The 15,298-nt window shown below is 37.1% G+C and overlaps 1 protein-coding gene across 1 annotated transcript; it reads right to left on the bottom strand.

The window, feature by feature from the left end:
* Positions 1-8,135: 8,135 nt before the first annotated feature.
* LOC106085080 (epidermal growth factor-like protein) lies at positions 8,136-9,641 on the bottom strand. Its single transcript, XM_013249112.2, has 4 exons — positions 9,403-9,641; positions 8,765-9,340; positions 8,456-8,653; positions 8,136-8,394 (listed from the first exon to the last, which is right to left on the bottom strand). Exons 1-4 carry the CDS (start codon positions 9,588-9,590, stop codon positions 8,136-8,138), a joined length of 1,221 nt encoding a protein of 406 aa, XP_013104566.2. The 5' UTR covers positions 9,591-9,641.
* Between the last annotated feature and the right edge of the window lie 5,657 nt (positions 9,642-15,298).

Raw genomic sequence — 15,298 nt, 5'->3', positions numbered from 1 at the left:
TATAGCATGTTAGAGTTAACGTTGGTTCATAACATAACTTGGGATCATTACCTTTTTTCTGAAAAGGTCAAAGCGTATAAAGATCTGCCATTCACGAAAGCTGAATATCGGAAAACCCAACTTCTTGTTCCGACGATATAATGGCGCAGTGGCAAACTATTGCCCACTCCATGGAAAATGCCGCGATATCCGTACTCGGTTACCGGAAGCCTCTTCAAAGAAACCCATGGTACGACCAAGAGTGTCGAGATGCTACTGAAGTCAAGAATGGGGCATATGGAGCAACCCTGCAATCAGTAGAAACGAGCCAGATGAAGGAGAGGTATTGGGAGTAAAGGATGAGGAGAAACATCTATTTCGAAGAAAGGAAAAGGAAATGGAAAGACGTGCGTGTGAGCGAATTGGGATGTGCAGGAATCAGAATGAAGTTCGGAAATTTTACCAAAGAATTAAACATGGCTTTGGTACAGACACATCCTCCTGCAGAGACAAAAAAGGAATGTGCCTGGTATATGACACAGACAGCAGGCTGAGAATATGGAAGGAACATTTTACCCAACTGCTATTGTCCGACGATGACGGCGAAGAGTATACCGCAGAACCAATCAATGATGATGATATAAGATAAACATTCTCTCCTAGTCAGAATGAGGTCCAAGTAGCAGTGACCCGACTAAAGAACAACAAGGCAGCAGGAGCCGACGGGTTACCCGCTGAACTATTTAAGACCGAAAGCGACACGTTGATAAAACGAATGCATAAGCTTATTTGCGCAATCTGGCTAGAAGAACGCATACACGATGATTGGAACCTCAGCATACTATGTCCCGTACACAACAAAGGAGACAAGAAAGAATGTGCCTACTACAGAGGAATACAAGATACTCCCCATCGCATACAAGATACTCTCGAGCGTACTGTGTGAATGATTAAAACCTCAAGTCAATGAGATAATTGGGCCCTAATCAATGCTGCTTTAGACCTGGTAAATCCACCCTGGACCAGATATTCACACTGCGCCAAATCTTGGAAAAGACCCGAGAAGAACAAATCAATACCTACCATCTCTTTGTTGACTACAAAGCCGCTTTCGATACCCTTTTACGTTCAAAGGTGTTTCAAGCCATGTTTGGTATCCCTGCAAAATTAATAAGACTCTGCAGTATGACACTTGCTGATAGGCGATCCTCAGTAAGAATAGAAAAGAATCTCTCCGAACCATTTAGAGTACCAAACGAATTTTCAGACAAGGAGACAGGAGATGGGGGAGACCTATCGTGTGATCTCTTTAATATCCTGCTAAAGAAGATTATACGAGATGCAGATGTGAATAGATATGTCACACTAATCACAAGAGAACACACGCTGCTCGCCTATGCCGACGACATCGTCATCATAGGTCGGTCACCGGAAGTTGTAACTGCAGCCTTTAAATGAATCGAAAGAGAGTTCGTGAAAATGGGTCTGGCAGTAAATGGAGATAAAACGAAATGGATGGTTTCAACTCCCTAAACGCCTTGCACAACCGAGGAGATAAAAAAGTGGAGAGAGTTGGGAACCACAACTTTGAGATAGTCAGTAACTTTATCTACCTCGCCCACGCCGTAACCGAAACGAATGACACCAGTTTTGAGATAAAGCGAAGAATAATACTGGCAAACAGATGCTACTTTGGACTAAGTAAGCAGTTTAGAAACAAGGCCACCTCTCAACAGACGAAGTTTACACTATACAAGACACCGTGCTGTTATATGGTTCTGAAGCATGGGTACTTATGAGAGCAGTTGAGGCAGTGCTTGGAGTATTTGAGAGAAAGATTCTTCGTAAAATATATGGATCAGTTTGCGTTAATGGAGAATATAGTCGTCATATGAACCACGAGCTGTATGAGCTGTAAGACGACGATAGCATAGTTACAAGCTTAAAAATACAATGGCTGCGTTGGCTAGGTCATGGCGTCAGAACGGATGAAGAAGCAAACCGAGAAGCCCAAAAGCCCTAGGGAAAGTTAAAGTGGTGGGAGACACCTCGAAACTTGGTGTCAAAGATTTTAAAATGAGCGCAGAATATCGAGGCTTTTGGAACGCTTATCTACGTGCGGCCAGTGTCTGTCTTAGCCAATTAAAGCAAAGTAAGTACAAGATACTCCATAACTTTTGTCTTTTAGGGACTCAGTTGATTGGTTTTTACTACATTTTACAGACAAGGCTACCGACAAAGATAGCCTTCCCAAATTCTTTTGTTATTTAATTTTGTGTTTTTTATACCCTTCACCATAGGATGGGGGGTTTACTAATTTCGTCATTCTGTTTGTAAATATTCGAAATATTCGTCTGAGACCCCATAAAGTATATATATATTCTTGATCGTCGCGACATTTAATGTCGATCTAGCTATGTCCGTCCATCTGTCCGTCCGTTCGTCTGTCCGTCCGTCCGTCTGTCTGTCGAAAGCACGCTAACTTCCGAAATAGTAAAGCTAGCCGCTTGGAATTTTGCACAAATACTTCTTATTAGTGTAGGTCGGTTGGCATTGTAAATGGGCCATATCGGACCATGTTTTGATATAGCTGCCATATAAACCGATCTTGGGTCTTGACTTCTTGAGTCTCTAGAGTGGGCAATTCTTATCCGATTGGAATGAAATTTCGCACGACGTGTTTTGTTATGATATCCAACAACTGTGCCAAGTATGGTTCAAATCGGTACATAACCTTATATAGCTGTCATATAACCTATCTTGGGTCTTGACTTCTTGAGTCTCTAGAGGGCGCAATTCTTATCCGATTTGGCTGAAATTTTGCATGACGTATTTTATTATGACTTTCAACAACTGTGTCAAATAAGGTTCAAATCGGTTCATAACCTGATATAGCTGCCATATAAACCGATCTGGGATCTTGACATCTTGACTTCTTGAGCCTCTAGGATCGCAATTATTATCCGATTTGCCTGAAATTTTGTGCGACGGATCCTCTTATGACCATCAACATACGTTTTTATTATGGTCTGAATCGGTTTATAGCCCGATACAGCTCCCATATAAATCGTTCTCTCTATTTTACTTCTTGAGCCCCCATAGGGCGCAATTCTTATTCGAATTGGCTGACATTTTACACAGGTCTCCAACATTTAATTTAATTGTGGTCCGAACCGGCCCATATCTTTATATCGCTCTAACAGCAGAGCACATCTTTTCTTAAATATATCCTTTTTTGCCTAAGAAGAGATGCCGGGAAAAGAACTCGACAAATGCGATCCATGGTGGAGGATATATTTGATACGGCCCGGCCGAACTTAGCACGCTTTTACTTGTTTCTTTTTGGTAAAGGTAACAATTGAAGTATTATATAAAATTTCAAAAATCCCATTTTTTGTTTAATGTGGTTTTATCGCATTTTCAATGGGTATAAGTTTCATTAAACTTTGTATCACTTTTTTGTTGTTTTTTATGTGTTTTTATTTTTTGCATTGAGTTTGATACTGTTTTGCAAGTAGAGCAAAAACTCTTTGACCTTGGCCTTATATAATTTTTATTGTTATTTCTTTAGGCTGGTTTTTTAGATAAAATTTCTATTTGTGTGTTATGTATGTTTACTGCAACAATAAACTGATAAGGGTATTTCGATTTATTAATAAAAACATAAATGAGGGATGTTCATGAGAGAGATTTTTTTGGAAAGAAAAGCAGAATATGCAAACCTATCTCTTTCAACTTAAAACCAGTAAGGAAAGGTAAAAGTCGGTCGAGGCCGACTATGTAATACCCTACACCTACCTTACAATTATAAATTCGGGCAATGGATATATGTATATGATAGCTATATCTAAATCTGAAACGACTTTTTTCGAACAGATCGTTTGGAAATTGGTGTTACTACGGCCACATAAGTGCAAATCCGGCGATCATTTATATGGGAGCTATATCCAATTCTGAACCGATATTGATGAAATCTTAGATCAGATATGTTAAGATCGATAACAAAACAATCTGTGCCAAATTTTGTGCAGATCGATTGAAAATTGTAGTAAGTACGGTCATTTAAGTTCAAATCGGACGATACATATATATGGGAGCTATATCTAACTCTGAACCGATTTTGATGAAATCTTGCAGATAGGTTAATATCAATAACAAAACAATCCGTGCCAAAGTTTGTGCAGATCGGTTACAAATTGTATTGGGTTGCCCAAAAAGTAATTGCGGATTTTTTAAAAGAAAGTAAATTCATTTTTAGTAAAACTTAGAATGAACTTTAATCAAATATACTTTTTTTACACTTTTTTTCTAAAGCAAGCTAAAAGTAACAGCTGATAACAGACAGAAGAAAGAATGCAATTACAGAGTCACAAGCTGGGAAAAAATTTGTCAACGCCGACTATATGAAAAATCCGCAATTACTTCTTGGGCAACCCAATAGTTAGTACGGTCGTTTAAGTTCACATAGGGCGATACATATATATGGGAGCTTTATCTAAATCTGAACCGATTTTGATGAAAATTTGCAAAAATGTAAGGATCAGTAACAAAACAATCCGTGCTACATTTTGTGCAGATCAAAATTGTAGTTACTACGGTCATTAAAGTGAAAATCGGGCGATACAAACACATGGGAGCTATATCTAAATCTGAATCGATTTTTACCAAAATCAATAGCGTTTGCCCTTTAGCTAAAAAAGTTACATGTGCCAAATTTCGTGGCGATTGGACAACAAATACGACATGTACTAAGATTACAAGAATACATGAACTCATAGACGGACATGGCTAAATCGAATCAGAAAGTGATTCTGAGTCGATCGGTATACTTATCAATGGGTCCAGCACTTTTTCTTCTTAGCGTCGTAAACAAATGCATACTCTCATAATACCCTGTACCACAGTGGTGGTGTGGGGTGGAGTAAGAAGTAAAATATATATATATAAATATATATAAAATATATGTAAAATAAAATATATATATCGGAGGTCATGGGAGAAGCCAATGTACAAAATTTTGTCCAAATCGGATAATAATAACGCCCTCTGGAGGCTCAAGAAGTCAAGATCCCAGATCAATTTATATGGCAGCTGTATCTGGTTATGGACCGATTTAAACCATATTTGGCACAGTTGTTGGAAGTCATAACAAAACACCTCATGCAAAATTTCTGCCAAGTCGGATAAGAATTGCGCCCTCTAGTGGCTCAAGAAGTCAAGACCCCAGATCGGTTTATATGACAGCTATATCAAAACATGGACCGATATGGCCCAGTTACAATCCCAACCGACCCACACAAATAAGAAGAACTTATGCAAAATTTCAAGCAGCTAGCTGTACTTAGCGTGCTTTCGACTTACAGACGGACGGACGAACTGACGTACATAGCTAGATAGACTTAAAATGTCATGCCGATCAAGAATATATATACATTATGGGGTCTTAGACGAATATTTCGAGGAGTTACAAACAGAATGACGAAATTAGTATACCCTCATCCTATGGTGGATGGTATAAAAACATAAATTAGAGATGTTCATGAGAGAGATTTTTTGGAAAGAAAAGCTGAGTAAGCAAGCCTATCTTTTTATACCCACCACTATAGGATGGGGGTATACTAAACTGGTCATTCCGCTTGTAACACCTCGAAATATTGATAAAAATCAATTTGTGTTCGTTAGTAGGTTTGTTTGTTTGTGTGTTCCTTATAGTCTCAGAAACGGCTGAACAGATTTTCTTGAAATTTTCACTGATGGTGCATAATGATCCCATGGTGAAAATATGGTACCACCTTTTTTTGATATCTGAAGGGGGAGCGGACGCTCCCCCTTAGCCTAATCTTCAGATCTCGGAGATGGGTGGTTCGATTTAAGCGAAATTTTGTGTGCTCTCTTATAGTAACTTACAAACAAAATGTTGATATTCAAATTTCGGATGGGGTACCTAGGGGGGCGCCCCACCCCGAAACCTACCTAATATATTTATTCACCAATCACGACAATATGGGACTTTAATGAAAGGTATTCAAGATTAGAAAACGTATCTGGTATCCAATTGTCGGACCAAGGGGACCACTCCAAACCCCAAAACATCCCTAAATGGGACATAATTACCCGCCATGGCAATATGGGGCTCAAGGACTGAAAGGTATTTGCGAGTAAAATACGAATCTGATATTCAAATTTGGGACAAAATTTCTGGGGGTCCACCCCTTCTCCAAAACACCCCCCAAACAGGAGTTATTTACTGACCACGGCAATAAGGGGCTTAAATAAAAGATATTTGAGTTTAGAATACAAAAAGTTGGGATGTTCATGAGAGAGATTTTTTGGAAAGAAAAGGAGAGTATGCAAGCCTATCTTTTTATACCCACCACCATAGGATGGGGGTATATTAAACTGGTCATCCGCTTGTAACACCTCGAAATATTGACCTAGGACACCATGGAGTTTATACATTCTTGATCGTCTCGAAATTCTGATTCGAACTAGCCATGTCCGTCCGTCCGTCTGTCGAAATCACGATAGCTGTCGAACGCGTAAAGCTAGCCGCTTGAAATTTTGCACAGATACTGACTATTGATGTAGGTCGTTAGGAATTGCATATGGGCTATATGGGTTCAGATTTGGATACAGCTTCCATATAAACCGATCTTCCGATTTGTCTTCTTGTACCCTTGGAAGCCGCAATTTTTGTCCGATTTGGCTGAAATTTCGTACGTAGTGTTCTGTTATGACTTCCAATAACTGTGTCAAGTACGCTTTAAATCGGTCAAGAACCTGATATAGCTCCTATATAAACCGATTTACCGATTTGACTTCTTGAGCCCTTACAAGCCGCAATTATGGTCCGATTAAGCTGAAATTTCGCATATAGTGATCCTGCATGACTTCCAGCAAATTTGCCAAGTACGGTCGGAATCGTTCAAAAACCTCATATAGCTCCCATATAAACCGATTTCCCGATTTGATTTCTTGAGCCCTTAAATGCCGCAATTATGGTCCGATTAAGCGAAAATTTTGCACGTCGTGTTCCGTTATGACTTTCAATAACTGTGCTGAGTACGGTTCAAATCGGCCCATAATCTGATATAGCTCCCATAATCTGATGATCTCCCAATTTGACTTCGAAAGACCTTACAACCCGCAATATCCGATTTATCGTCCGATTTGCCTGAAACTAAGCATGTAGTGTTTTGTTATGACTTCCAACAAATCTGCTTAGTACGGTCCAAATTGGTCTATAGCCTGATATAGCTCTCATATAAACCGATCTCCCGATTTGACTTCTTGAGTCTTTACAAGCCGCAATTTTTGTCCGATTTGGGTGAAATTTTGCATGCAACTTCCAACAACTGTGCCAAATACGGTACAAATGAGTCTACAACCTGATATAGCTCCCATGTAAACTTGTCACTCGATCATCCTTGTTCGGTTCCCAGAAGCTTTAATATTTGCTGGTTTGACAGAAGTTTGATATGAAGAATAATGCCCTTCAATTAAATTTATTTTGTTTACATGGGTTCTGCAAAATCCCAATGTGGGTGGGTGGTTTGGTGGGTTTCCAAGAATCTGTTCGACCGAATTTAGCACGCTTTTACTTGTTAAACTTAAAAATTTAGTTGGTTTAATACTTAGGTCAGTACCATATGGACTGGGTAACTAGAGTCTGAGTAAGCCATATACTGGGTAATGGTGCAGAGATCGTGGATTTCATTCGCACCATAGTCTTAGGTCTACTCTGACATCACAATAGATGACAATTTGCCTAAACGCCATTTCCACCTTCTTTAACCCCCTTATACAATATTAGTAAATTGCAATTTGGCAAGGGGCAAACTTCTCACATATCAATGACTGCAGTCCGATTCAAGTTTAAGCTCAATGTTAAGGGGCCTCCTTTTTATAGCCGAGTCCGAACGGCGAGTCGCAGTGCGATACCTCTTTGGAGAGAAGTTTTACATAATACCTCACAAATGCCTCGCCAGCATTAGGAGGGGAAAACCACCGCTGAAAATGTTTTCTGATGGTCTCGCCAGGATTCGAACCCAAGGCGTTCAACGTCATAGGCGGACATGCTAACCTCTGCGCTACGGTGGCCTCCTATACCATATTATTATTCCCTGTAAACTGATTTTGTTTTTAAACTTTCTTTATTAAAATTGAAAAAATCTCCCTATTAAAGCCTCAAATTCATATTTCAATTCCTTGTCGTAGTGCAATCTTTCAGCTGTGGTGAAAATCTTGCTTTGCACCTTAAAGGGATAAAGGCAACGATCTATGAAATGCTGCATTCCGAAAGGACAACGACATTTCCCCTCCGAAGTACATTGGTCACCACCTAAACAATGTTGCTGACCACTGCCACAAGCACAGGTATTGGGCTTGACACATTTGCCATAAGGACCACAGCCACTGGAAGGGAAAAATATTTGAATATGCATATAAGGGCGTTTTTTTTATACATCCAACTTACTTTTCACATATTGGCCTGCAAATATTGTCCCACAAATAATAACCTTCAAAACATCGACATATGCCAGGAGCTATGCACACCCCATGCTCACAGGAATCTGGACAATGGGGAAGACAAGTTTGGGAGAGAGAATCATAGACAAAACCATTGAAACATTGGCATTTGTAAAAGGACTCACAGAAGCCATTCAGACAGTTGCTGGAAAAGAAAATTAAACATTATTGTCCAATTTAGGATTTTAACCCTTGGTGAATGGTTCTATATATAGTGGGTACTACCCAACTTTGGCCTTCCTTCACTAAAACTTACATTTTACATTCCGCTTCACAAATATTCCTCCCCGGTCTCTTGATATAACCAGCAAAACATTCACACTCTTGCGGAGCCCCACAGCGACCAAATCCACACCCTGGCTGGCATATAGGTTGGCAACCCAAAAAATCCAACCACTGATAACCAACCTGGCATTGACACTCTCCAGGTGCAACACATTCTTGATTCAGTCCACATGGTATATGAGAACATTGAGGTATACAAAATTTCCTAGTTTCAGATTCCAGACTATAGCCAGGATTACAAATGCAGGTGCCATCCAATAGGCAATGTCCATTCTCACAACCCAAAGGGCAAGTGTGAACACAATTCCCCTTGGAGTTAGCCACAAAACCTTCGAAACATTCACAGTGCTGTGATGAGCGACAAAAGCCATTGCGGCAATTGTTAGCCGATACCAGCGAACAGTCGGGCACACACTTATTAGAATCCAAATCTAGGGGTCTACTCGTTGCCACATAACCCTCACAACATTTTTCGAAACGAAGATAATTGGGAATTGAGGAATTTCCCATTATAGGCTCCTCTTCTTTGAATTGAAAGAATATGGCTCTACAAGCAAATAAAAATTTTGTTAATCTTATGAAAACAATCTCCCATGAGATTCGACTTACGGCACATCTCTATAACACTTTTCTTCTCTATGCTGGGTATTGTAGTATAGATTTAACTCTGCTCTTGTATTGGGATATATATCACCATAGATTTCCTGGTCTTGTCCCTTGACAGTTGCTGTGACCAGAATATAAAAACCAACTAGTCTTACATGAATTTGAAATGATCCCCATCGCTCAGATGTCATCTTCTGAGTGCACCAAATCTAGTTTTTTCAAGCAAGCTTATCTGCTTGTTACTCACTTAGGAGTCAAGCTAACAAAACAACTCTGTATTGTTAGGTGGTCTAAAAAGCGTTTTACTTATGATTTTGGACTATCGATGAGCTTATCAGTTGTATAATAAAATGTAAACAGTGTAAATAAGGCAATGTTAAGACATTGAAAATCAATAAAAAATCGAAAGACTCTCGGACTCAAATGTTCAGCTAAATATGAAAATTTTAATTTTGGAAGGATTTTCGATTTGTTTTTCAACTCTTTTATTATCTGTGCGTCAAGCGGAAATGGACCTTAAATCGCGACTTCATCAAAAAAATTCAAAAATTGATAGAAAATCCATACAAAATCGAAATTTTCCTATGAAAATTTTAAATTGGCTGTATCTCCTCAACTATGCGTCCTAAAGGGAATGGGAAATAATACGTGACTCCACCCAAAAATTCAAGAATTGATAGAAAATCCACCAAAAATCGAAATTTTTATTTGAAAAATTTAAATTGGCTGTATCTCCTAAACTATGCATCCTAGAGAGAAATGGGCCTTTATTCGTGACTCTACCCAAAAATTAAAAAATTTTCAGAAAATCCACCAAAAATCGAAATTTTTATGTGAAATTTTTAAATTGGCTGTATCTCCTAAACTATGCATCCTAGAGAGAAATGGGCCTTAATTCGTGACAAATTTATAGAAAATCCAGCCAAATTCGAAATTATCACATGAATATTTTAAATTGCCTGTATCTCCTAAACTATGCGTTCTAGAGAGAAATGGGCCTTAATTCGTGACTCCGCCCAAAAACTCAAAAATTGATAGAAAATCCATCCAAAATCGAATTTTTCATATAAAAATTTTAAATTGGCTGTATCTCCTAAACTATGCGTCCTAGAGGGAAATGGGCCTTAAATCGTGACTCCAACAAAAAATTCAAAAATTAATCGAAAATTCATCCAAAACCGAAATTTTTATATGAAAAATTTAAATTTGCTGTATCTCCTAAACTATGCGTGCTAGAGGGAAATGAGCTTTAATTTTTTAAAAATTTTAAATTTACTGTATCTCTTAAACTGTGCGTCCTAGAGGGAAATGGACCTAAACTTGTGAAATTTCATTTAAAAATTTTAAATTGGCTGTATCTCCTTAATTCGCGACTCCACCCAAAAATTCAATAACTGATAGAAAATCCATCTGAAACCGAAATTTTCATACGAATATTTTAAATTTACTGCATCTCCTTAACTATGCGTCCTAGAGGGAAATGGGTCTTAATTCGTGAGTCCACCCAAAAATTCACAAATTCGTCGAAAATCCATCCGAAACCGAAATTTTCATATGAAATGGTTGTATCTCCTAAACTATGCGTCCCAGAGGGAAATGGGCCTTAATTCTTGACTCAACCAAAAATTTTTAAAATTGATAAGAAATCCATCCATAATCGAAATTTTCATATGAAAATTTTAAATTGGCTATATCTCCTAAACTATGCGTCCTAGAGAGAAATGGGCCTTAATTCGCGACTCCACCCAAAAAATCAATAATCGATAGAAAATCCATCCAACATCGAAATTTTAACTTGAAAATTTTCAATTGGCTGTATCTTCTAAACTATGCGTCCTGGAGAGAAATGGGCCTCAATTCGTGACTTCACCAATTGATCGAAAATCCATCCAAAATCGAAATTTTCATATGCAAATTTTAAATTGGCTGTATCTCATAAACTATGCGTTAAACAGAGAAATGGGCCTTAATTCGTGACTAATCCCAAAAATTTAAGAGTTGATCGGAAATCCATCAAAAATCGAAATTTTCATATGAAAATTTTAAATTGGCTGTGTTCAAAGTACGTTTGAACATGAAGTCATGTGCACCCATGTGCAGACATGCGTTCACGTATGCACATGACCCACTGTGCATAACGGTACATTGAAGTAAGTTCTTAATCGCTGATTCCGCCTTGACTTCATATTTGTTTACCTGGAATTGTTGCTTGTAGCTTGGAAAGTTGACCGTTTTCGCGGGGTCCAAGTGACAAGCAACAACCAAAAAAAGATCAGTCTCGTTTTAAATCTCAAACCCGCGCATCGTATTCTCTCCCCCTCAAAGTGAAAACTCAAGTGAAGTGAAAAGTAAAAAGTGAACATACATACAAACATATATAACTAGAGTGAACATTGCAACAATAAACTTTGAAACAGTGAACTAACATATTTAACATTTTAGATACAAAGTGACACAATAACAACCGACTCAAAAACCAAATCTACACTCGACCCACAATTGCAACATCACAACAACCATAAGTGCGGGACACAACATACAACACCAACTAATTCTAATATTGCAAACCCCCCACCTGTTAAATACAATGTCTATCTACTACAATCAACTATACTCATAATTTAAATTTTAATCTACTTACTACTGCTACTTAAATCTATGAATTGTGCTATCTAAACCTAAATATTTGCTACTTAAACACTACGATCTACTTATAACTAATGAATTTAAATAACATAGAAAAGAACATCACAATAAACAATCACCACCACATTTGAATTTTAAACATAAAACTTCCTATGTTTTATTTCGGAAGGCAAAACCCTTAGTTTGACCCCAAACATTTGGTCCTTCGAACCGGATAAGTGGTTTTTTTAAATAATTAAAAAACCAAAAATCAAAAAAAATTTTCTGTTTTCTGCCCAAAAATAATTCATTTTCATTTCAAAAGACCCAGTGACCGAAACACAAAAAATTCGCAACAACAAAAGTGCAGTGACCCACCAATTAAAAGCAAAAGTAATAGAGAAAAGTGCGAAAAAAGGGTTGGTTACACACAACCGTACATACAGACACGTATGGACGGACGGCCAACATAAAACAAGTCACAAAACACATATAAAAGGAATTTGGCCATAGTTATTAAAAGCAACACAAAAAAAAAAATAATTTTTTTATTTATTAAGCGGCTTCGGAAACCCATAATTTGTTTTCTGGATTTATTTTATTAATTTCTTGATAAAATAATCCAACCAAAGCGGTATCAAAAAGAAATAAACAAAAAAAAAGAATAACACAGTTGCAAAGGACAAGAAGACTCATACAAAATAAAAGATAATTAAATCAACAGGGTGACCCGAAGAAAATAAAAATAATTAAATTAAATTTGTAATTTGCAAAAATTAATTAAATTTTGTTATAAACCATTAGAAAAGTGTTACAGTGACCCAAAAAACGTAAAGTGACCCGCACAGTGGAACAGAAGTGGAAAAAAAGTGGAATTTCAAAAATTATAAAAAATCAAAAAATTTTAAATTGTTGAAAGAAGTTTCTTTGTGTTAAAATGAAAAAAAAGAGCTAAAAAATTGAAAAATTTAACAATTTATCGTCCAACCCAAAATTTATGTTAATTTTTTTCTACATATTTTGAAAAATTTTTTTCTCTAAAAATCATAAATTTTTCAGTATTTTAACTTAAAAAACAAATTAAAGTGTTAAAACAGAATTATGGGTTGCTCGATAAATTTGTAAATTTTATCCCAAACTAATTCTTTCTTTTTCTATCAAACATAAAATATTGTGCATTTTCAAAAAACCCCAACAAAATCAATTTCGTGCGTTCCGTGTAAAAACACAAAAACAAAAAATCTACGCTCTGGGATAAAAACGGAAAAACCCGCTACAACGGTTAAATTCCCAAAACTTCATCAAATCAAAAACACTAAAACAACAAAATCCAAAACTCTAACGACACAAAGCTACAAAAATTGCAAAAGGCGCCAACACACAATTCTGGACCCAAGCCAAGCGCCCACCTACACACACACACACATACACACACATCAAAAAAGAAGCTTCAAAGTGAGTACCATTTTGTTTTTCTATTAAAGTGCGCTTGGGTATTACGTCATACATAACCTTTTTTTCAAAAAAGGAAAAGTTCATACATTTACCCAGCGTACTTTAATATTGTTTTTGATCGTTTTTGATTATGAATCGCTAATTCGGTTGTCTGATAAATTTTGACCCAAATTAATTTAATCCAAAGTGAATTTGACCCCGATATAGCAGACCCTACTTTCAAGGCAGTGTGTAGGATTTTTGGGACAGACAACCGCGGTATTTTTGTAAAGAAAAAAAAGTGTCTTAGTAAAAATTAAAGTGCTTTTAGAAAAGAAGAAGTTTTTTTATCAAGAATTGTTTTTGTGTGAGAAATAACGAAAATAATATTGCGTGCTGGCCTCATTTGTCTTCGAAATTTTAAAACTTCATTCTATTGCACAAATTTAAGTGGAAACGGTCGGAAAGGACTGTGGTTGTTTGTGCAATCCTTTGTTGTTTTTTATACAGAAAGCAAATTGACCCAGCGAGTCGAAGCAGTATTATTGTAAAGAATCATCTAGTCCTGTATGCCAAATTTTGAAAAGTGAAAGTTTAATTTTTTTTTGGAGAAAAATAATTTTTTTTTTTTTTGCAACTTTAATTCGAGCGGAATTAAATTGCTGGTGTATTGCGATTTGAAAGGAAAATTTTTCTTACAATTTTTTGCGGCTATTGTATAATCGATATCGTCAGAAATATTAACCTGTTTTTTTTCTAGTGGCCCAGATAAAAACATTTATTACGAATTTTGTAAAAAGTTTCAGGTTTGACCCTTAGATATTTGACCCATCATCAAGACACACATTTTTTTCTTCGCATTAGGTTTTTTAGAAATAGATTTGATTTCTACAAATAACCAGTTTTTTTGGACATTTTGTTGTAGATTTTTCCGTGGTTTTATAGTTTTTGAACCTATTTAAAACATATACAAGCCAATTACAAAATGGATAAGAATTTACGCGAAAAATTTGTAAACTGTGTGAATGATTTAGTAGATTTTGAAAGCGTTTACTCCGCGGCTAAGTCAGATGATAATATACATTCGTTAGAAATCACGCGGGTAGAACTCAATTCTTTATGGGATCAAATCAAGAAGGCATACTTAGATTGTAGGGACCGCATTCCGGAAAAGGATGAGACACCTATAGATAAAACTAAACTTCGAAATAATTACAAACAGGCACTAGAAACTTATAAACGGTGTTTAAGCTCTCTTAACGGAGAAATTTTGGCCCTTAACGAGCAACAAGATCAAGAAAAACAGGAGAGAATATCGATGACCCAACAGCGAGACACTAATGATTTTTCACCAGCTCTAAGATTGCCGCCCTGTGACACAGATGTTTTTAAAGGGGGATATCGCGAATGGCCTACCTTTAGGGATTTATTTTCAGCAATTTACATTAACAATTCAAAATTAAGTAAAGTCGAGAAGTTGTTTCACTTAACCCAGAAAACAGCAGGAGAAGCCCGCGAAATAATTTCCAATGTTCCACTGACCCATGAGGGTTTCGACATAGCGTGGAGAAATCTCGTTCATAGGTACGAAAATAAACGCATGCAGGTAAATGAGCAATTGCGAGCTCTTTTTAATTTACCTTCGGTTTCCGTTGATAGCGCGTCAACAATCCAGAAATTACAGCGCACTATAGGTAGTTGTACCCAAACTTTACAGACCCTTGAAGTAGAGACGGGGGGATGGGACCCAATCTTAGTTTATCTTGTGTCAACCAAACTACCAAGAATATTTTTAGAAGAATTCGAAAGCAGCCTAGCAGATTGTTCGTCTCTTCCATCG

This window comes from Stomoxys calcitrans, chromosome 3 (genome assembly GCF_963082655.1).
Source record: "Stomoxys calcitrans chromosome 3, idStoCalc2.1, whole genome shotgun sequence".
NCBI lineage: Eukaryota > Metazoa > Arthropoda > Insecta > Diptera > Muscidae > Stomoxys > Stomoxys calcitrans.
This window is presented reverse-complemented; position numbering and strand designations above follow the sequence as displayed.

Excerpts from the sequence above, each read along its gene's own strand:
- LOC106085080 (XM_013249112.2), bottom strand. The coding sequence starts at position 9,590 with ATGACATCTGAGCGATGGGGATCATTTCAAATTCATGTAAGACTAGTT. Across the intron at positions 9,341-9,402 it reads AAGTGTTATAGAGATGTGCC|AGCCATATTCTTTCAATTCA; the intron begins GTAAGTCGAATC and ends ATTTGCTTGTAG. Across the intron at positions 8,654-8,764 it reads TGTGAAGCGGAATGTAAAAT|CAACTGTCTGAATGGCTTCT; the intron begins GTAAGTTTTAGT and ends TTTCTTTTCCAG.